Consider the following 21,772-nt stretch of genomic DNA (forward strand, 5'->3'; position numbering starts at 1 on the left):
CTAATTATTATGTACCTAATAAGAAGCCTTAGCAATGGAGATTGGCCCTATACGATCTAACTCCTCCGCTTTTACACCATCATCAGGAACTATAAGATGTTCAGGAAAAAATGTTTAAGCTTAACTGCTAGTAACGAGAAGAAAATTTGTTTTCTTTGAAAGAATCTTTTCCGCGTTAAATGTGCTTCTCTGGTTAGAAATGAATTATATATTATAATTTAAATGAATTATATAACTTTTGTAACAAGTGGTGGTGATGGGGACAGGGAGGACTAACCTGTGTGGTAGCGCTGAACTGGAATGTTGTCACTTTTAAGTATTTGCTTCTGCACCAGTCCGTTAGATGGCAACACTTTTTCAATATGAAGAGAGCGAATAGAAGTTGACGATCTGAATCGGAATCCAATCCCCCTTGGGTACGGCCTTGCTTGTGAGTCATCAGATTTTTATAGTAACGTTTTTATCAACGTAATTCCGAAAATTTTCATGTTTTTTTCCATTTTCCTGACCAAGTGAAAAAGTGTCTCCTCTCAACATTCAGTGGATAAGTGTGAATCTATTAAAAGTGAAGACTATATTTACTTGAAGATCCATCACCCCTAACTATCTCTCATGTTAATAAACAAACTCATAAATTATAAATGAAATGCACTTCTTTGTTTGCTAGTTTAGCTGCAGTCCGTCGACTTTCAACAAAGCAGTGAACAAAAAATACAATCAAAACAACATTTATATATATATATATATATATATATATATATATATATATATATATATATATATATATATATATATATATATATATATATATATATATATATATATATATATATATATATATATATATATATATATATAAATATATATATATATATATATATATATATATAAATATATATATATATATATATATATATATATATATATATATATATATATATATATATATATATATCCAGTTTTGTTGTTTTTGTCTGAGATAAAAGTTTTACTCAACTTGTTTTGTTTAAAAGTAGGTTGTAAGTATATTATTATAATTATCATTAGATTAAAATTAGGCAAATATATATATGCCAATATAAATTAGCTATTTTGTAATACCGAAACAAAGAAAATGCCGAAATTGTTGATTAAGTTTGTGCAGAGTAAAATGTAAATGCGCTGCTTTAAATTTCTTAGGGGCGCGGAACCCTTCAGTAATTAGGACGAAAAAAATTACTTCAAACTCTCCTCCATGATGAGTAAACTTCAATAATTCTTTATACAACCCACACCATTTTGCGTTATCGAAAATTGAAAGCAGAAAAAAATGTATTAATATCACTATTTTTACAGGGGGAGGCCTTTCGGAGTAAATTCAGGCAGGAATTTCCTGCAGCCCCTCTAGAGACATCTTATCGTAGATTTGATTCGTCGTTTAGTTGCGTATAAACGTCTCTTTGCTAGTATATATACTAGTCAGATATACGTTTAAAGCTAGTTAAATCTATTTAACATATATGGTTTGAAACTATTTAAAACTATAGTTTAGAGATCTCAACAGCCGCAATGAAGTTTCTTCTCTCGTATATCATTTTTGAAGATTTTTTTTTTTAATTGGCTTTTTTCTTTGGAAAGCCCTTGATTATTCTCCTCCCCCCGTTTCTCTTCAAACCTATACAAATCGTAATGAAAAATATTTTGAAGTAATGGCTGTTGCTCTCTATTGTAGAAATTGTGTTACTATCTTTTCATCCATTTTCTTTGATTTCAGTTTGAAAGCGATGAGAGCCAAAGTTTGGAAAATGAGAGCCGATAGTCCCCTGTTTGATGTTAAAATCTATGCCTCAGATATGGAAAGACTATACTATCGCCTTTGGGAAAGGTATTCGAGAGGAGAAAAAGCAGACCATACAACAGATTTGGAAAACTGATTCGTTTTCTCTGTAACTTAATTCGGGGACTTCATTTTATTTTTCTTGATTTGAACTTTTTTCTCTCTCTTGAATTTTGATCAAACCGCGTTAAAATTAGTTACCTGCTGTCCGTAAATTTAGTACCAGAATAAACTGTGTTATTTAATTTTTTGCTTTGTTTTAATCAACCTCTTTCTGTCAAAAAGGTAGCTGCTCATAAAACAATACTCATGCCTAAGTAATGAAAGCTCTGGCTTGGAATATGGACTATGGAGGGTTAACTATTTAAAAAGATTTAATCCTTTTTTTTAGAAACTTTAACGTTCAACGGGAGGAAAGGCGAGTAAGGGAGGGGGAATGTTGGCTCTTCAGTGAAATTGAGTATTTTTGCACTGGAATCATAATTTATGTAAGATCTATTTGCATGTTCCGATAGTTTAGTGATTGTCACGTCTACTTTACTCGCAGTAGTTCTCAGGTTTGATCTCAAATGGAACCACTTTGATTTTGTTTACATTTTGCGGCGGAAGACGGGGGTAAATGGCAGTAAAAGGTCAAGAGGGGATTGAAAGGAGTTTTTGGAGGGAGGGGTATTTGATGGTGAGTTGATATCAACGAGCACTAAAAATTTAGAAGTGTGATACCAAAAGCACACGGATCAGTCATCATAAATATTCCTGTGCAACCCGGGCCGTTTCAGCTTGTTTTATCTTATATTTTTCTTATAAAGCTTTATATTATATTCTTGATTTTTTTTCTGAAGTTTCAGAAAGACGGGAATATGCTAAAATCTGCATAGCAATAGAATTTGTCAGGTTTTAAATACTTGGGATTCATTAAATCATGACAGCCCACTACTCTCCTATAGATGTATACAAAAAAGTTCATTCAAAAAATTACAACAACCAACAATTTATTTCATTCCTCAGAATAAAGAAGAAAAATAACCGGGTGCAATAAACGACTATTCCCATTACTATTTTTCTCCAATTAACGAGCTTTCACATTAAACTTGCAAGTGATAACATCACTAAGACTGCATTCAATGACGTCACCTGCCACAACTGGCCCGACGCCAGCTGGTGTTCCAGTGAGAACCATATCCCCTTCTTCAAGCGTGAAATACTCTGAAATGTAGCTAAGCAATTCGGGTATTCGGAAAACCATATCTTTAGTATTTCCTTTTTGCTTTATCTCGCCGTTCACTTTGCAAACGAGGTCAAGATTATGAGGATCTGGAATGACTGATGGATCAATAAACTGACTGACAGGACATGAAGTGTCAATACATTTTGCCAACGCCCACGGCTGACCTTTTTTGGATGCTTCTCTCTGAAATTAAACTGTATGAGAATTTATAAGCTAACCACAAAAAGATTATGTTGAAGAAGAAAATCGGATTTATGCCCCCCCCCCTCCCCTCCTCTTTTTCTCCTCCGAGTCGACATTTAAGTTAAAAGACTATGGCATAGTCTTTTTCCCTGAAAAAGACTGCTAATGTAAAACGAACAGAAATTAATTTAAAAAAAAACTCACAAAATAAGTTTTTCAAACAAAAGTAAAGAACTCCATTAAACCAAAAAGAACAGAAATAGAATCAAATAATCTACCAAGCATAAAAATTCCACAAATCAGTATCAATAAATAAATGAAACCAAAAACGAACAGAAATTAAAATAAATAACACAGTCAACTCAAAACGAGCAGAAATTAATACGAGTAGTGTTCAAAACCCTTATGCTTTCTTAAAGCCAGAATATAAATTGTACTTTACTGAAAAAAAATCAAACGAACGTGCATAGTCAGTTTAATATGCATATGCTGTTATTTATTCCTTAAAATCAATTTTTAAGTTAAATTAATATTAATAATTAATTTCTTAAAGTTATAAAAATGAAAACATGCGCCCCGAAAAAAAAATTCTGGCCCTGGGCTAAACATGGGATTTTTATGACCTGTTTTGCTTTCAAATTCGCGTGAACGCAAATGGAAAATGCAGAAAAACTCAAACAAATCCTAACCAGGGGGGGGGGTCTACAACGGGAATTACCTGAAAATCTCTTGCTGTCATATCCAGAGCTAGAGCATAACCTCCAACGTACGACATTGCTTCACTGGCAGGAACTTGTCGGCATTTCTTTCCAATTATAACGGCTAATTCGATTTCGTGCTGGAAATCTTTACAGCCTTTTGGAATCTAAAAAAAAGGATAGTTGTTTACTAGATAGAAAGAAGAGGGGAAAGTTCGATTTCGTACTGGAAACCTTTACTGTCTTCCGGATCAGAGGCAACGCTATGATGTTGCCTATAGTAAAGTAAGGTTATGTTCTAATGCCCTTTTTAAGAGTCAAAAGTGACTGGAAGGCAACTAACACCCCTTCCACGCCCACCATTTCCCCAAACACATCCAATCAAAATTTTGAGATAGCCATTTTGTTCTGCGTAGTTGATTTCCAGTTAGAAATTATGTTTATGAGGAGGACACTCCCCCCACAACCCTCAAGGCAAGGGCTGTAAGTTATGCCCTGGGGGCATATAAGCTTTTGTAGAAAGCTTTGTCGTAGAAACTTCAAAAAGGGCTCATTCAATTGGAGATTTAAATGTCTAGTGTCCTTTTTAGTAGTCGAAAGTGATTGGCAGGAACTAACGCCCACCTTTTCCCCAAACACATCAAATCAAAATTTTGAAATTGCCATTTTTTTCAACGTAGTTTAAAAATCTGGAAATTTGGTCTTTGAGGATGACACCCCCCCCCCCCCCACAGCTCTCAGGGCAAGGGTTATAATTTATGCCCTGGGGGCATATAAAGTTTTCATAGAAAGCGTTGTCGTAGAAACTTCAAAAGGGCATTCGATTGGAAATTTAAATGTCTAGTGTCCTTTTTAATATTCGAAAGTGATTGGAAGGCAACTAACACCCCTTCCACGCTCACCATTTCCCCAAAAACGTAGTTGAAAGTCCTGGAAATTATATCTTTGAGCAGGACACTCCCCCCACAGTCTTCAGGGCAAGAGTTATGAGTTATGCCCTGGTGGCATATATGGTTCTTATGAAAGGAATGCTCATATAAACTTCAGAGAGGGCTCATTTGATTGGAATTGAAAGTTCTAGTTCACTTTTTAAGAGGCATCAAAAGATATCGGAGGGTAACCACCACCCCCCCCCCATGCCCTTTTTTCCCAAATGCATCCGATAAAAATTTTAGCTATTTTGCTAAAAATAGTTCAAAGATCATATAACCCGAACTCCGGTGTCGACAAAACCCCCCAGGGCCCGGGGGTAGACGTTGTAAGTTATGCCCTTGAGGCATATATTGTTCTTATGGAAGGCATGCTCGTATAAACTTCAAAGAGGGCTCATTTGATTGAAGATTGAATGTTCTATTTCACTTTTTAAGAGTCAAAAGAGATTGGAGGGCACCTAACCCCCCTCCTCCACGCCCTTTTTCTCAAACCCATCTGATAAGAACTTTGAGATAGCCATTAAAAAAAAAGTTCAAAGACCATATAATGAAAACTCCAGGGTCGACACAGCCCTTCAGGGCCACAGGGCAGGCGTCGTAAGTTATGCCCTAGGGGAATATATAGTTCTTATGGAAAGGATGCTCGTAAAAACTTCAGAGAGAGCTAATTTGATTGGACATTGAAATTTCTTGTTTAGTTTTTGAGAGTCAAAAGAGATTGGAGGGCAACTAACCCCCCCCCCCCCACGCCCCTTTTTTCTCCGAATGCATCCAAGAAAAGTTCTGATATAGCGATTAAGTTTAAAATTGTTTAAAAATCAGATAACAAATCTCAGGTGTCGACATAACCCCCAGGGCCCGGGGGCAGGCGTTGTAAGTTATGCCCTGGGGCATATATGGTTTTCATGAAAGGGATGCTCGTATAAATTCATTTCTAGTTCAGTTTTAAGAGTCAAAAGAGATCAGAGGGCAAATACCCCCCCCCCCCTACGCATCCAATAGAAAATTTGAGATAGCCATTTTTTAAAAAATAGCTCAAAGGTCAGATAAAAATAACTCCGGTGTCGACACAACCACCCAGGGCCCGGGGCAGGCGTTACAAGTTATGCCCTGGGGGCATATATGGTTCTTATGGAAGAGATGATCGTATAAACTTCAGAGAGGGCTGATTTGAATGGAAATTGAAAGTTCTAGTTCAATTTTAAGATTCAAAAAAGATCGGAGGGCCCCTAGCCCCCCCCCACCCCCTTTTTTCTCAAACCCATCCAATGCAAATTTCGTGATAGCCATTTTTTTAAAATAGTTCAAAGGTCCGATAACAAAAACTCCAGTGTCGACACAACCCCCCAGGGCCCGGGGGCAGGCATTTTAAGCTATGTCCTGGGGCCGTATATGGTTCTTATGAAGGGGATGCTCGTATAAACTTCAGAGAGGGCTCATTTGAATGGAAATTAAAAGTTCTAGTTCATTTTCTCAGAGTTAAAAAAAGATTGGAGGGCAACTAGCCTCTCTCACCCTCCACACCTTTGGGTTTATCGGATGGATAAACCCATCCGATAGAAATTTGAGGAGACCATTTTGTCAAAAATGTTTCAAACATCAGATATCAAAACTCGTCGACACCCCCCCCCCTCGGAGCCCAGGGACAGGCGTTGTAAGTTATACTCTGGGGATATATATGGTTCTTATAGAAGGGATGCTCTTATAAACTTCAGAGAGGGCTCATTTGATTGAAAATAGAAAGTTCTAGTTCACTTTTAAAGAGTCAAAAAAGACCGAAGGGCAATTAGCCCCCCCCCCCTGCATGCCCTTTTTCCCAAGACCTATTCGATAAAAATTATAAAATGGCAATTTTGTTAAAAATAGTTAAAATATCAGATATTAGAAACTCCGAGATAGACACAAACCAATTTTTTCACTGTGAAATTGTTACTTTGATACCAGTTTTGATACTTTGATGAACATTTGATTTTCTCAAAAAGTTCTGATTTCGAAATAAGGAATTTTTAATTCCTTTTTTTTTGCAATAAAAAACGAACAAAAATTAATTGAAAAAAACTTTCCAAAAAATAAGTTTTTTCAAAGAAAAGTAAAGGCCATTTTAAACTTAAGCTCAGCAGATACAAATACCTGTTAAAATTCAAACTCGAAACGACCAAAAATTACCATTAAAGAATAAATGCCAAATAAAACTAAAATCCAAAACGAACAGAAATTAAATGAACAATCATAGCAAAAAACATACAACAAGTAATAATATAAATGAATAAATAGATCTTAAAGCTAGTAATGCTTAGATTGAATATGAAACTCAAGCTAAAAAACGAAAAAAATATTTTGAAACTTAAAACGAACAGAAATTAAATAAACAATCAATGCAAACAAACATGCAATAGATATTAATGTAAATGAATAAATAAATCTTAAAACGAGTGAAAATTAAATTGAATATACAAATTCAGAAATCTGTCTCCCTTTGTGGATCAATAATCTTTGAATAAATTATGTAAGGTCAGTATTCAATAACATTGTACCGTTAGTATTCAATGCGCATGTGCAAACTTCGCCCCGGAGTCATTACACCTAGAAACAACAAATAAATCGACCTTGAAAAAGGGGGCATTGACCCCATTAGACTCGATCAATAATCCTTGAATAAATTATATACTGTCAGCGTTAGACTCAATTATAGATGGCAGCAGTGGTGTGCGCCCAGTAATTATTGATAGCTCCCTACTAGCATGTAAGGTTCTTATAAAAAGCGATGTTGTAAAAACATTAAAAAGGGTTCATTAAATTGAAAATTGAAAGGGCTGGTGTCCTTTTAATAGTCGAAAGTGATTGAAGGGCATCTAACCTCCCTTTCACGCCCACCATTTCCTAAAACACATCCACTCAAAATTTTGTGATATATATTTGGTTCAACATATTTGATAGTTCTGGAAACTAGGTCTTTTAGGATGATAACGCCATCAGAGCCCTCAGTGCAAGGGTTGTAAGTTATGCCCTGGGGGCATACAAGGTTTATATCGAAAGTTTTTGTAGAAATTTGAAAAGGGGCTCATTTGATTGGAAATTGAAATTGCCCTTTTTAATAGTCGAAAGTGACTGGAGAGTGATTAGCCCCCTCTTACGCCCACCGTTTCCCCAAATATGTTCAATCAAAGTTTAGAGATAGCCATTTTGTTTAAAGTAGTTGAAAGCTCTGGATATTATATATTTAAGGATTACAAACTCCTCAGAGTCCCCAAGGCAAAGGTTGTAAGTTATGCCCTGGGGGCATATAAGGTTTTTAATGATAGAGTTGTCGTAAAAACTTCAAAAAAGGCTCATTCAATTGGAGACGAGAGGGCTAGTACCCTTTTTAATAGTTGAAAGTGATTGGACGGTAACCAACACGTTCACCATTCCCCCAAACACATCCAATCAAAATTTTCAGAAAGCCGTTTTGTTCAACGTAGTAGAAAGTTCTGAAAATTAGGTCTGTGAGGATAACAACCCCCTCACAGCCCTCAGGACAGGGGTTGTAAGTTATGCATTGGGTACATATAAAGTTTTTATAGAACGCGTTGTCGTAGAAACTTCAAAAACGGTTCATTGGATTAGACATTGATATGGCTTGTGACCTTTTTAATGGCCGAAAGTAATTGGGAGCCAACTAACACCCCTTCCAAGCCCACCATTTCCCCAAACAAATCCAATCAAAATTTTGAGATAGCCATTTTGTTCCACGCAGTTAAAGTTCGGGAAATTATACCTTTGAGCAAGACACTCCCCCCACAGTCTTCAGGACAAGGGTTATAAGTTATGCCCTGGGGGTATATAAGTTTTATTGTGCTTTTCCAAGGCCAGAACATAATTTGCACTTTTCTGAAAAAAATACAAATGAATGTGCATTGTCAGTTTAATATACATATACTGATATTTAGTAATCAAAATGTTATTATTATTTGATTTATTAAAGTTATACAAATAGCAGGCCAAACTATAAAGTCTTAAAAAAAGAAAAGATTTAAACTATTATTTTGTTTTTTCCTGATAAGACTATGTCAATATAAAACGAATAGAAATTAATTAAAAAAACTTTTTCCACAAAATAAGTTTTTTAAAGAAAAGTAAAGAACTCCATTAAACCAAAAATGAGCAAAAATAAAATCAAATAATCTACCAAGCGTAAAACTACCACAAATCAGTATCAATAAATAAATGAAACCCAGAACGAACAGAAATTACAATAAAAAACTGAGTCAAACTCAAAACGAGCAGAAATTAACATGAGTAGGGCTCAAAACCCATATGTCTTCCCAAGGCCAGAACATAATTTGCACTTTACTGAAAAACATATAAATGTTTTTACTTTTATAACTTTAGTAAATAAAATAATATTAACATTTTTATTAATAAATATCAGTATATGTATTTTAAACTGACAATGTACATTCATTTGTATTTTTTCAGTAAAGTGCAAATTTTGTTCGGGCCTTGGGAAGGCATAGGGGTTTTGCGCCCAACTTATGTTAATTTCTTATCGTTTTAAGTTTGACTCGGTTATTTATAAAACATAAAATTGCGAAGAAAGGAAGAAAACGAGGACAATTAACAGCTAGTGAAAAAATTGAAAAATTATGCAAATATTTCGGTCAAGACCTCCGCTTGACTGTCCTCAGTGCAGAAGAAAACTGATAAAAATATAAAAAACCAAACCTTAATATAAAAACACAAAACTAAAATTGGACGACCCTTTCTCAGTAACGGTGAAAGGGTAACTGAATAAAAAACACAAATCTAAATGGTATTTCACAAATTTTTATCATGATTAGCCAGTGTGGTCTCAGAAATTATTTTTCCCGGTTATTTATTATAATTTCTGTTCGTTTTGGGTTTCATTTATTTATCAATGCTGATTTGTGGTAGTTTCACGCTTGGTAGATTATTTGATTTTATTTTTTGCTCATTTTTTGTTTAATGGAGTTCTTTACTTTTCTTTGAAAAACTTATTTTATGGAAAAATTTTTTTTAATTAAATTCTGTTAATTTTATATTGACACAGTCTTTTCAGGGAAAAAGAAAATAATACTTTAAATCTTTTCGTTTTTTAAGACTTTATAGTTTGGCCTGCTATTTGTATGCTGGAAAAAAAAAATTCAGCAATTTTTAACAACATACACCCTTTTAAAAATCTAGATACAAATGGTACTTTAATTTAGTTTCATACCTCCTCTAGTTGACCTGAAATGAAAAACTTGATACCATTCGCAACAAAACTGTTTACTTTCTTTGATAGCTTGGATACACTTACGCTATTTTGATTTGGTTAAATCTTAAGAGCCTTAAGGTTAAATCAGAAGTAGCCCCGAAAGTTTGAACATAATACCCTTAGTCGTTCTTGGGATACTGCTAAGATTCCTTATTGGTAAATAGAATTGACACAGTGCATTTTGATCTAATCTTAAGGCAACATTTAGTTTTTAAACATAATGGGCAAATGGGAGGGTGGGAGTGGAAGGGGGATTAGTTGCCCTCGAATCACTTTCGTCTATTAAAAAGGGCATCGGCCTTTCTATTTTCAATCGAATGAGCCCTTTTCGAAGTTCCCACGACAACTCCTTCGATATAAAGTGCCCTGGTCTAAACAACAACAACAACAAGAAATAATACTTTATACCCACGTCGATCTTTACTATAAAAATTTCAAGCTTTCCAATCGCTGTCGACTACTAAAAAGGGCACTAGGCCTTTCGATTTCCAATCGAATGAGCCCTTTTGGAAATGCCATCGCTTTCTATAAACACCTTATATGCCTCCAGGGCATAAATTACAACCCTCACCCTAAGGTCTGTTAAGGTGGTTGTCATCCTCTAAGACCGAATTTTTAGAACTTTCAACTACGTTAAACAAAATGGCTCTCAAAATTTTGATTGGATGTGTTTGGGGAAATGGTGGGCGTGAGAGGGGCGGTAGTCGCTCTCCAATCATTATCAACTATTAAAAAGGGCCCTAGCTCCTTTCAATTTCGAATCAAATGAGCCCTTTTGAAGTTTCTACGACAAAACTTTCAATAACAATCTTATATGCCCCCACGGCATAACTTACAACCCTTGCCCTGATTGCTGGGGGGGGGGTATCATTTTCAAAGACCTAGTTTCCAGAACTTTCTATTACGTTGAACAAAACGGCTATTTGAAAATTTTGGTCGGATGTGTTTGGAGGAGTGGTGGCCGTGAGAGGGGGGTTAGTTACCCTCTAATCATTTTTGACTATTACGAAGGGCACTAGCCCTCTCAATTTCCAATTGAATGAGCCCCTTTTGAAGTTTTACGACAACTCTATCTATAGAAACCTTATATGTCCCCCAGGCAGAACTTACAACCTTTGCTCTTGAGGCTCTAGGGGGGGGGGTTGTCATCCTTAAATACATGATTTCCAGAACTTTCAACTTTGTTGAACAAAATGGCTATCTCTAAACTTTGTCTTAATGTTTTTGGGGAAATGGTTGGCGTAAGAGGGGGATTAATTAATCTCCACTCTCTTTCGACTATTAAAAAGGGCAATTTAAATTTCCAATCAAATGAGCCCTTTTTTAAATTTCTATAAAAACTTTCTATATAAACTTTATATGTCCCCAGGGCATAACTTACAACCCTTGCCCTGAGGGCTGCGGAGGGGGGAGGAATTGTCATCCTTAAAGACCTTATTTCCAAAACTTTCAACTACGTTGAATAAAATGGCTATCTCAAATATTGATTGGATGTGTTTGGGGAAAAGAGCTCTCAAATCACTTTCGACTATTAAAAAGGGCACTAGCCCTTTGAAATTCCAATCGAATGAGCCCTTTTTCAAGTTTCTACGACAAAGTTTTCAATAAAAACCTTATATGCCCCCAGGGCATAACTTGTAACCCTTGCCCTGAAGACTGTGGGGGGAGCGTCCTGCTCAAAGGTATAATTTCCTGAACTTTAAACTGCGTGGAACAAAATGACTATTTCAAAATTTTTATTGGATGAATTTGGGGAAATGGTGGGCGTGGTAGGGGTGTTTGTTGCTTTACAATCATTTTCGACTATTAAAAAGGGCACTAGCCATTTCAATTTCCAATCGAATGAGCCCTTTTTGAAGTTTCTGCGACAACGTGTTCTATAAAAATCTTATATGCCCCCTGGGCATAATTTACAACCCTTGCCCTGAGGGCTGTGGGAGCGCTGTCATCCTTAAAGACCTAATTTCCAGAACTTAAGACTACGTTGAATAAAATGGCTATATCAAAGTCTTGATTAGATGTGTTTGGGGAAAAGGTGGGCTTGAGAGGCAGGTTAGTTGCCCTCTAATAACTTTAGGCTATTAAAAAGGGCACCAGCCCTTTGAATTTTCAATCAAATGAGCCTTTTTTGAAGTTTCTAAGACAACGTCTCCTGTAAAAAAAACCTTATATGCTCCCAGGGCATAACTTACAACCCTTGCCCTAAGAGCTGTGGGGGACTGTCCTCCTCAAAAACATAATTTCTTTCTGGAAATCAACTACACTGAAAAATTGGTTATCTCAAAATTTTGATTAGATGTGTTTCGGGATATGGCGGGCCTGGAAGGGGTGTTAGTCACCTTCCAATCACTTTCGACTATTAAAAAAGGCACAAGCTACTCCAATTTCCAATGTAATGAGCCCTTTTCGAAGTTTCTACGACACCTTCTTCAATACGAAGTGCCCTGCTCTAAAGGAAAAAATTAATAAATAATATATTGTGCCAACATCGTTCTTATATGCCCCCAAGGGCATAACTTAAACCCTTGCCCTGAGGGTTGTGGGGGAGTGTCCTTAAAAATATATTTTCTATCTGGAAATCAACTACGCTGAACAAAATGGCTATCTCAACATTTCGATTGGATGTGTTTGGGGGGATGCGGGGCGTGGGGGCGGGGGCTAGTTACCCTCCAATCACTTTTGACTATTAAAAAGGGCACTAGCCCTTTGAATTTCCAATCAAATGAGCCTTTATTAAGTTTCTACGACAACGCCTTCTATAGAAAAAAACCTTAGATGCCCCCCAGGGCATGACTTACAACCCTTACCCTGAAGGCTGTGGGGGAGTGTCCTCCCCAAAAATATAATTTCTATCTGGAAATCAATTACGCTGAACAAAATAGCTATCTCAAAATATTGATTGGATGTTTTTCGAGAAATGGTAGGCGTGGAAGGGGTGTTAGTTGCCTTCCAATCACTTACGACTATTAAAAAGGGCACAAGCTATTCCAATTTCCAATTGAATGAGCCCTTTTCGAAGTTTCTACGACAACTTCTTCCATACGAAAAGCCCTGCTCTAAAGGAAAAAAAATAATAAATGATCGTTCTTATATGCCCTCAGGGCATAACTTAAAACCCTTGCCCCGAGGGTTGTGGCGGAGTGTCCTCCTCAAAAACATATTTTCTATCTGGAAATCAATGACGCTGGACAAAATGGACATCTCAAAATTTTGATTGGATATGTTTGGGAGAATGATGGGCGTGGGGGGGGGGGGCAAGATGCCCTCCAATTACTATCTACTTTTAAAAAGTGCACTAGCCAAACCAATTTCCAATCGACTGAGGCCTTATCGAAGTCTTTACAACAACTCCTTTGATACGAAGTGCCCGGGTATGGAGAAAAAATAAATAATACATTGTGCCCACATCGTTCTTTACTTAGGCAGTGCTATCGCGCTGCCTATGAAAACATGCTAAACACACAAGCAGTACCATTAAATTATTTTTTTTATATTAGTTCCAAATATCATGGCCTCTTTTCTGAAAATACACCCACCTCCCTGATTGTCCGGGATATAGCCCTAGCAATATATCAAAAAAAAAAAATCAACCAATAAAATTCATACTTTACAATATGAAAGAACACGAAAGAATGTAACAAGAAAGAATGTCATCACAAGATTCGACACAACAATGAAATGTATTTATACAGTTATATATGGGACCGCAGATGGGGAGGGGGGCATAATGTCAAAAAAGTGACCATGATATTTGGAAAAATGTTAGCATAAAATCGAAAATTCCAGTTCCACTACCCCCCCCCCTCCTCAATGCTTATATATAACCAAAAATGGCTCATTTTACAGTTTCATATATTTTGTCAATACCAGCTGTTCAAGCTGTTCATAATCCCATATATAAAGAGCAACTTTTGTATATAACCTGATATTTTGTCAAACCAATCAGAAGGGGGGGTGAGGTTGTTACGGAAAGAAGAATACATATATCATCGGTACTAGTCAATTAGCTGATACACATGCAAGATAGATGCTAAAGGAAACTAGTCAAACGGGTATCAGTCAATAGAGAATTGGATCACAAAGTGTGGTTTGCCATTCCGTTTACGATATTTAAACTATTGTTTTTTGTGGTTTAGGGGGGGGGAAGTACCTATATTAGGTTACGTATTTAATATATACTATGCTTTAACCACCCACCCACCCCTAATGTGCAAATATACAGCCCAAATTTGGTTCTAAATTTTTATATTTTCATCATGTTTTTCTTATCTCATTAGCACTAACTAATGAAACTAGCTCCTTCTCCATATAATTTTAGTATGACTGTTGACGGAACAAGATTCAAAGTCAACTGATGAAATTGAAAGTTGATGAGGTTACTAACTGACTTGTCACTTGTCACTAAACAAATGATAATCGTATGCTCATGAGAGAGAATGTTATCTTAACTTACTATGCGAGTAAGCGAAGTGGGTATTTTCTCATCCTAATAACTGAATAATAGTTTGAAAAGATTAAATGACCGCAATGTGAAAAAATGTCGATACTCATGTCAGTGTAATTAAAATGGGAACAGCGGATTTTTCCACGGGGGGAAAAATAGATTACTCAAAAAATGAGAAAATTCCTCATTATTAAAAAGCGTAACTTAATTGTAACATAAATTCAAAAACGTAACAAAAATCTAACGTTTTTAGGACCGTAATGTAATACGTACCGTTTTATTTAAAACCTACCAAAAATGGTACGAACGTAACCTTGGTAGCAACCCTGTGAATGACGCTATTAGGAAATTAGATATCTTTGCTGTGATAAAGAGTAAATTGATTTTCACTAACCTCAATCGCTTCACCTTCAAGGATGCAGGCAGACATTGGCTTGAGGAAGAGCAATGGTGTGTCAGGTACAGTATTGCCAAGTTCTTTAGCATGGTCACTGAAAACAAACAATAAATACTTTGGTGTGACCAATATCTGAGTTCGGCTGATTCAAAATAAAACTACGGGTGATGCTTTGGACCGGCATCGGTTGGAAATTTTAGCCAATTACAATGGACAGAATCCAGAGAAGGAAATCATGATTGATGGACGCTGTGATAAGCCATTGCAAGCAATACAATAACAAATATTATTTCAAGTACAGGTGGTATGATAGTTGCATTCTGAAATTTTGGGAAGGTGAATAGCTATTTAAAAATAAGCATTTATTTTCAGGCCTTAGTTTATTTTTACCAACCATCTCCGGGAGAATTTTGACATCCTTCTCTACCCCTAAGCTCGCCATGTTTTTCGGCTTATGGCTGATAGAATTAACATTAATAAACTTTTATACTTTTTAATAAACCTTTTTAACTTTCTTTTTGACTTTATTCAATATAAACACACAAATAAAACAACTCCACGGACTGATCAATGATCCCTAGGGCCTAAATGTAGTCCCCAAAGAACTCGAATATTCATAAAACTACTATCACTAATTATTGACCAACAACAAATTGACAAACAAACAAACTTTAAAAAAAGTCGAATATTCATGCAAATACTATCACTAATTATTGACAAACAAACAAAATTTGAAAAGAAAAAAACTCGAATATTCACACAAATACTATCACTAATTATTGACAAACAAACAAACTTTAAAAAAAAAAAAAAAAAAAAAAAAAAAAGGCACTATGCACTACATAAAAAAGAGAGAATCCTCCAAAAAACTAATTATTCGTACTATTATAAAGAAGATGTTTCTTGTAATTATATTTAAATGACGGAACTGAAACAGAATCTTTTATTTCCAGCGGAACTGTTCCATAATTCCACTCCAACGTACTTGATAGAAAAGCTGCTCTTTGCGTGTGACAAATATCCGAGGTAAGAGAAAAATGTGTAGATTGCAACGTTGGATAAGCATGATAATATGACGATAAATGAAAAAGGACAAGTTGTGTTAGTCCTGGAGGTGCTAGACCATTCAAGTATTTATACATGAAAACAGCAATTTGGAGCTGGCAAACTTGTCTTACTGTTAGCAACTGAGATTTAAGGAAAACTTCTTTAGTATCAAGTCTATTAAAACAAATTGACTTTACAGCTCTATTTTGTGAGATTTGAATTCTCTTTAAATTATAACAAAAAGAATTAGCCCAAACGTAAAAACTGTAATGCATATAAGGATAAACAAGAGTAAAATAAAGGGTTCGCAAAACTTTTGGGGGAAGGAAATTTTTAAGTCTATGCAAAATCCCAGCTCCTCTTGCAATTTTTATAGGTATTGAATTTACATGTTCTTTCCATGACAATAATTCATCAATGATTACCCCTAAATATTTAAATTTTGAAACCCTACATATTAAATATCCATCGGCTGTTAAGGATAGTTCAGTGTTTACCTTATTAATAGTAGAAAAAATCATGTATTTGTTTTCTTAATATTAATCAATAAACGGTTACTCCTCGCATATTTTATTAATTCATTCAACGCGCTCTCCATGGTCTTAAAAAAGGTTTCAAGACTTAAAGCTCGGAATAATAAAACTGTATCATCTGCGAATGATTTTGGCAAACAATCTTTCATCGAATTTCCTATACCCGCGGTATAAATGAGGTAAAGGAGTGGCTCTAAAATCGACCCCTGTGGAATTGCGCAAGTTATTAGGTGCTCAAGTGATCTTTTTGGTCCTACTATAACGACCTGTGACCTATCTGATAGATGTGACTCAATCCAACTAACAATTCACGGTGGAAATATATTGTTCTTTAATCTTTTCTAAGTAAAAGATTATGGTTTACTCTATCAAATGCTTTCGACAGGTCAATAAATAAAGCTGAGATATAAAAACCCGTATCTAGAAAATCTTTCACTTTACAAATAAAATGGGTAATCGCATAATCTGTCGAATGCCCTTTCCGAAATCTATACTGGCTACGTGGTATCATTTCATTTTCTTCCACAAATTTACTAATTTTATCATGCATTATTTTTTCAAAAATCTCCGAAATAACTGGTAAAATTGAAATAGTGCGGTAATTATTTATCTCTTCCTTATTTCCATACTCATATAAAGGTATAATACGGCTTTTCTGTAGACCTTTTAGAACAATTCCCTTTTAAAAGACAAATTCGTTAAAATAAAATCAAAATATTGGATATCACCGGCAAAACATGTTTTAGAACCCGTTTCGGCATGTGATCAATTCCAGGAGCCTCAGATGGTCCCAAAGAATTCACTATCTTCTCCAAATCATTTGTGGAAACCGGTTCTAAAACAAAAATCCTTCCATCATTATCAAAATTTGAAGAAATTTGACTTCCGTCTTTTATGTCAATATCATTATCAAATATTTATGAAATATTTTGACTAATATCAGTAAAAAATTTACAAAAACTATCAGCTATCGATTTATACTGTCCTATTCTTTCCCCTTTCGGGTTAACTATCTCCTTAGGGATCTCATTATCTTTTGTGTTTATTTGGCCTCAAAATTCGATTAATAATTTTCCACGTTGAAGATACATCATTCTTCACAAGTTCAAAGGCATTAAAAAAATAATTTTTCTTAGACTCTCGTTTTTTCTTATCGACAACGTTTCGATAACTAACATAATTATCTCGATTTTCATTCGATGGTTTCTTCATCATTCTACTAAAAAGCTTGTTTCTTAATTTTATCATGTTTTGTAATTCCTTTGTTAACCACGGAGGTTTGAAATTATTTTTCTTTCTCGATCTATTCTCATGTGTCATGTGGTCCTTCAATCTTACAACACTTGTGTATTGCTTCACGAATCTTATCAGAAAACAAAACATAACCTACTTCAGGGTCGTTCTGACTCAAAACGTCGCTCCATTCTAGTTTTCTTAAATGATCTTTTAATTTATTTAAATTCGGTTCATTGAAAACAAATTTTTCCTCCTCAATTTTATGCTTGTGATTTGGATATGATGATAAATCGCTAAACGAAACTGTTACAAATGCAAGTAGATGATCCGAACCTGGCGCAATCAGTAAGTAGTAAGTTATATAAATACACATACAATTACACATGAATTGCGCAAGAAAAACCCATGGCTGAGACATTAAACTTACGCGTGAATATTTTAAAAGTTGGCACACTATAATGCATGTTATGAAACTAAAGTCGAGGTTTTTTCAACTTGGCAAGGTATAATGTGGTCAAACATGTTTTGAGAGTATGGTCGTAATAATATAATTTAAGCAGACAGGTTTTTTTCTGTTATTGTTACCAATTGCACAATGAATGTACGTCATGAGTTCACGTGCACATTCTTAAAAAACTGGTACATTTAAAAAGGGGTAATGAGATTTGCGAATTGGAGTGTAGGATTCCCGAAATTGATCCTATTGAGGATTTACTTGAAATAAAATTTTTTAACTAGAAATGGCTGAAAAGTGTTTTGGGGGAGATGAGGTGATTGTGTACTGTATAATACACAACTGATGTTTGGACAGTGTTGTCAATTTAAAATATACTTCGATGTGTTGTCAATTTAAAAGAGAGTGCTTAAAGGGAAAGTCAATTCACCAAAAGGAAATATGTGCACGCTCAGGCTAGGGTTGAGTTGCACGGGAGTTGAGTTGCACGGCGGGTTGAGTTGCATGAGGGTTCAGTTAAAGGGGGTATAGTTACACGGGGGTTTAGTTAAATGGGGTCGAGTTGCAAGAGGGTTCAGTAGCACGGGGGTTCAGTTGTACGGGGTTTCGGTTATACAGGGGTTCAGTTGTACGAGGTTTCGGTTATACAAGGGTTCAGTTACATGGGGAGTTCAGTTGCACGGGGGTTTAGTTAAATGAGGTTGAGTTGCACGGGGGTTGAGTTGCACGAGGGGTTCAGTTGCACGGGGGTTCAGTTACATGCGGGTTCAGTTACACGGGGTTTAGTTAAATGTGCTTGAGTTGCACGGGGGTTGAGCTGCACTAGGGTTCAGTTAAAGGGGGTTCAGTTGCACGGGGGTTAGAGTCATTTTTACGGGGTTTGAGAGACTCTGTTGCCTGATTCCGTGTGGTTCTTCTTTACTTGGTGCCCATTAAAAAAAACGATAGAAATAGTTATTTCCTTCAAAAATCTTTTTCCGATGTAACTAAAAGGCATTTGTCTTTGTAATTAGAGAAAGACAGGAATGGGATCGTCTTGAGGGGGAATTTTCCATGGAAGAGATGGAGGGTATTTTTACGTGAAAACAACTTCAACCATGCCCCCCTCCCGCTGCATCAAATCCAATACAATGATTTAAAATATAGATCTAAAAAATAGTCAGCCATAAATATGCTATAATTATATTTTTATAAACGCCTCTTAATCATCTACTAAACTCATTTGCTTTCATCAAATACATTGAAATTAGAATATCTCGTTTTAATTTGACAAAAAAACAAACTCTTTTGTCAACGTGGCTTGAATAACACGAACACATATGTTATTAATCTATGTGATAAGACGCATGCCAATGTTGTTTTGAAATCACTCCTCTCGGTAACAGGATTATAAACAGGGATGGTTTTATTTAAACCGGAAAAAGACTATTCTGTGTGATTTTTTCTTTGCTTGGTGGCCAATCAAAAGCTATGAGCTTGAGAAAATTGCCTAATTATCGAAAAATGGGGAAACACCCTCCAAAACTCGACAGGGATGGAATTGTCTAGGGGGGAATTTTCCATGGAAAAGGGTGAGGAAAGTATCTTTGCCTTCTGCTAGCATTTCTAGTCGTTGATTCCCATGAATTTTACTATGTTCCATGTGATCTGTGAATATTCACTAAGATCTAAATGAGGAAAGACACATTGGACAATAGTGACATTCTCCTTTATTCGTGCTTTAGGAAAGGGGTCGACTTATTGCTTTAACGGGGAAAAAATTACCGTAGGAATTTACATCTTTGGGAGACTCGTAAATAACCCAAACCCAATTTTTAACATTATCTACCGACGGTGTCCTAACTGAATACGAAACTCCTTTTTCATTTGGTTTTATTTCTACCTCAAAAAAGTCTGAGTCGCATTGAAGAACAACCACCCCCAACGCATAGTTTTCGTTAGCGTTTCAGTCTATGGTTATTTTCTTCAATGACACCGTGTATTCCAGGACAAAATAAACTTAGTTTATTTTACGAAACGATTTTTCACCGATGAGTGAAATGCTAGCGGGACTTACCAGCGTAGACTCAACGCGTAATGTTTAATGAACTCCCAGTGCGAAGACGAACTTAAAGCAGTGCAATCCCGTTTCAAATTATGAAATCTGAATTCCTTCGGCACATGCCAAATCTGGGTGGCATTTTGTTCTTCGACTACCCACTCCCCTTAAAATTAAGTTTTTTTTTAAATCTACTGAGATTCAGATCCATGTGTTCAATGTATAAAATTGTGGACCCGCTTCCCCTCTCGTTAAATGTGTCCAAAGTTGATATTAATTTATTTACCCAGTTGAAAAAATTGCCTTTCCATTCGTCTTAGTTTTTAACGATGCTCCTTATTTCTAGTTCAAAATGCTTATTTTTCAATTTAATTGGGAACGAAAAGTCAAAGTGCCAGAATGGTTGAAATCCACCAAGTCAGAAGTGGGGTCTCAGTCCACCAGCCAGAATGGTTGAAATCCACTAGCTCCGAAGTTGGGTCATAGTCAAGCAGCCTGAATGGTGGAAATTCACTAGCTCAGAATTTGGGTCACAGTCGACCAGCCTGACTGGTGAAAATTCACTAGCTCAGAATTGGGGTCTTAGTCGATCTGTCTGAATGGTCGAAATCTACTAGCTCAGTATTGGGGTCTCAGTCCACCAGCCTGAATGGTGGAAATACACTAGCTCAGAATTGGGGTCTTAGTGAGTGTTCAGATTGGAGCGTTGGGGTCCGACAATCTGGGGCTTATTTGTCATGACCTGAATGCTAAGCGATGGAGATAAGCTCGATTGGCACGCCATTGAGAAAATGGAAAACAAAAACCTAAAATATATTGTCGGTATGTGTGTAGAGCATGGCATGGTTACCGCTAGGGCAACAGTCTAACCGTTGACGGTTTTCGGAATCCGTGAATAAGTTCTAAGGCGGGAGTGGAAGTTGGGACAAATTTTCGGAGGTGTCCAGCTCACCTACCTAGAGTGTCAGGCAAGTGACCCTAAATTTGAAAAAGTGGAAATTGGCACATATTTTCTAAACTGAGCTGAGACAATGAATAAATACTATTGAGAAAGTGATTGGAGACGCTGGGCATCCGTGAACAAGTGCGAAATTGAGAGAGGAATTTGGGACAATATTTGGGGACGCCCACCCGCCCAGAGTCTCCGGCAAGAGACCCAAAAATTTAAAAAACACACAAAGACGACAGACACAAAGAGACGAATCCCAGACAGAGAGGACAAACAAACAGAAACGACACTTAGAGACGACACCAGCACAGAGACGATGCCCACACACACAAAGACAACACACACAGAGAGACGAGACACACACAGAAATCACAAGTACACAGATGGATGACACATACAAAGAGACGTCACACATACGCAGATACGAGACACACATAGAGACGACACACACATAGAGGCAACACACACACAGAGAGACAACATCCACACAGAGACGACACAACAGACAGAGACGACACACACACAGAGACGACACACTCAAAGTGACGACTTACACATAA

The 21,772-nt window shown here is 36.2% G+C and overlaps 2 protein-coding genes across 2 annotated transcripts in view; one reads left to right on the forward strand and one right to left on the reverse strand.

The window, feature by feature from the left end:
• The window catches only part of sxc (O-linked N-acetylglucosamine (GlcNAc) transferase sxc), a 65,632-nt gene extending 63,543 nt beyond the window's left edge, over positions 1-2,089 (forward strand). Inside the window, exon 12 of the mRNA XM_089088588.1 lies at positions 1,754-2,089. Within this exon, the coding sequence (XP_088944714.1) occupies positions 1,754-1,913 (160 nt within the window). The 3' untranslated portion in view covers positions 1,914-2,089. The remainder of the gene's footprint in view (positions 1-1,753) is intronic.
• Positions 2,090-2,791: 702 nt separating this feature from the next.
• Positions 2,792-15,108, reverse strand: LOC148953536 (oxaloacetate tautomerase fahd-1, mitochondrial-like). Its single transcript, XM_089087731.1, has 3 exons — positions 14,953-15,108; positions 3,946-4,092; positions 2,792-3,227 (listed from the first exon to the last, which is right to left on the reverse strand). The coding sequence occupies exons 1-3, from the start codon at positions 14,986-14,988 to the stop codon at positions 2,886-2,888; spliced, it is 525 nt and encodes a 174-aa protein (XP_088943857.1). The 5' UTR covers positions 14,989-15,108; the 3' UTR covers positions 2,792-2,885.
• Positions 15,109-21,772: the final 6,664 nt, after the last annotated feature.

The sequence above is a fragment of the Artemia sp. Qi Xiang Cuo genome, chromosome 4 (assembly GCF_049724085.1).
Source record: "Artemia sp. Qi Xiang Cuo chromosome 4, ASM4972408v1, whole genome shotgun sequence".
Classification (NCBI taxonomy): Eukaryota; Metazoa; Arthropoda; class Branchiopoda; order Anostraca; family Artemiidae; genus Artemia; species Artemia sp. Qi Xiang Cuo.

Excerpts from the sequence above, each read along its gene's own strand:
- LOC148953536 (XM_089087731.1), bottom strand. The coding sequence starts at position 14,988 with ATGTCTGCCTGCATCCTTGAAGGTGAAGCGATTGAG. Across the intron at positions 4,093-14,952 it reads TTGAAGGTGAAGCGATTGAG|ATTCCAAAAGGCTGTAAAGA; the intron begins GTTAGTGAAAAT and ends CCTTTTTTTTAG. Across the intron at positions 3,228-3,945 it reads TGACAGCAAGAGATTTTCAG|AGAGAAGCATCCAAAAAAGG; the intron begins GTAATTCCCGTT and ends GTTTAATTTCAG.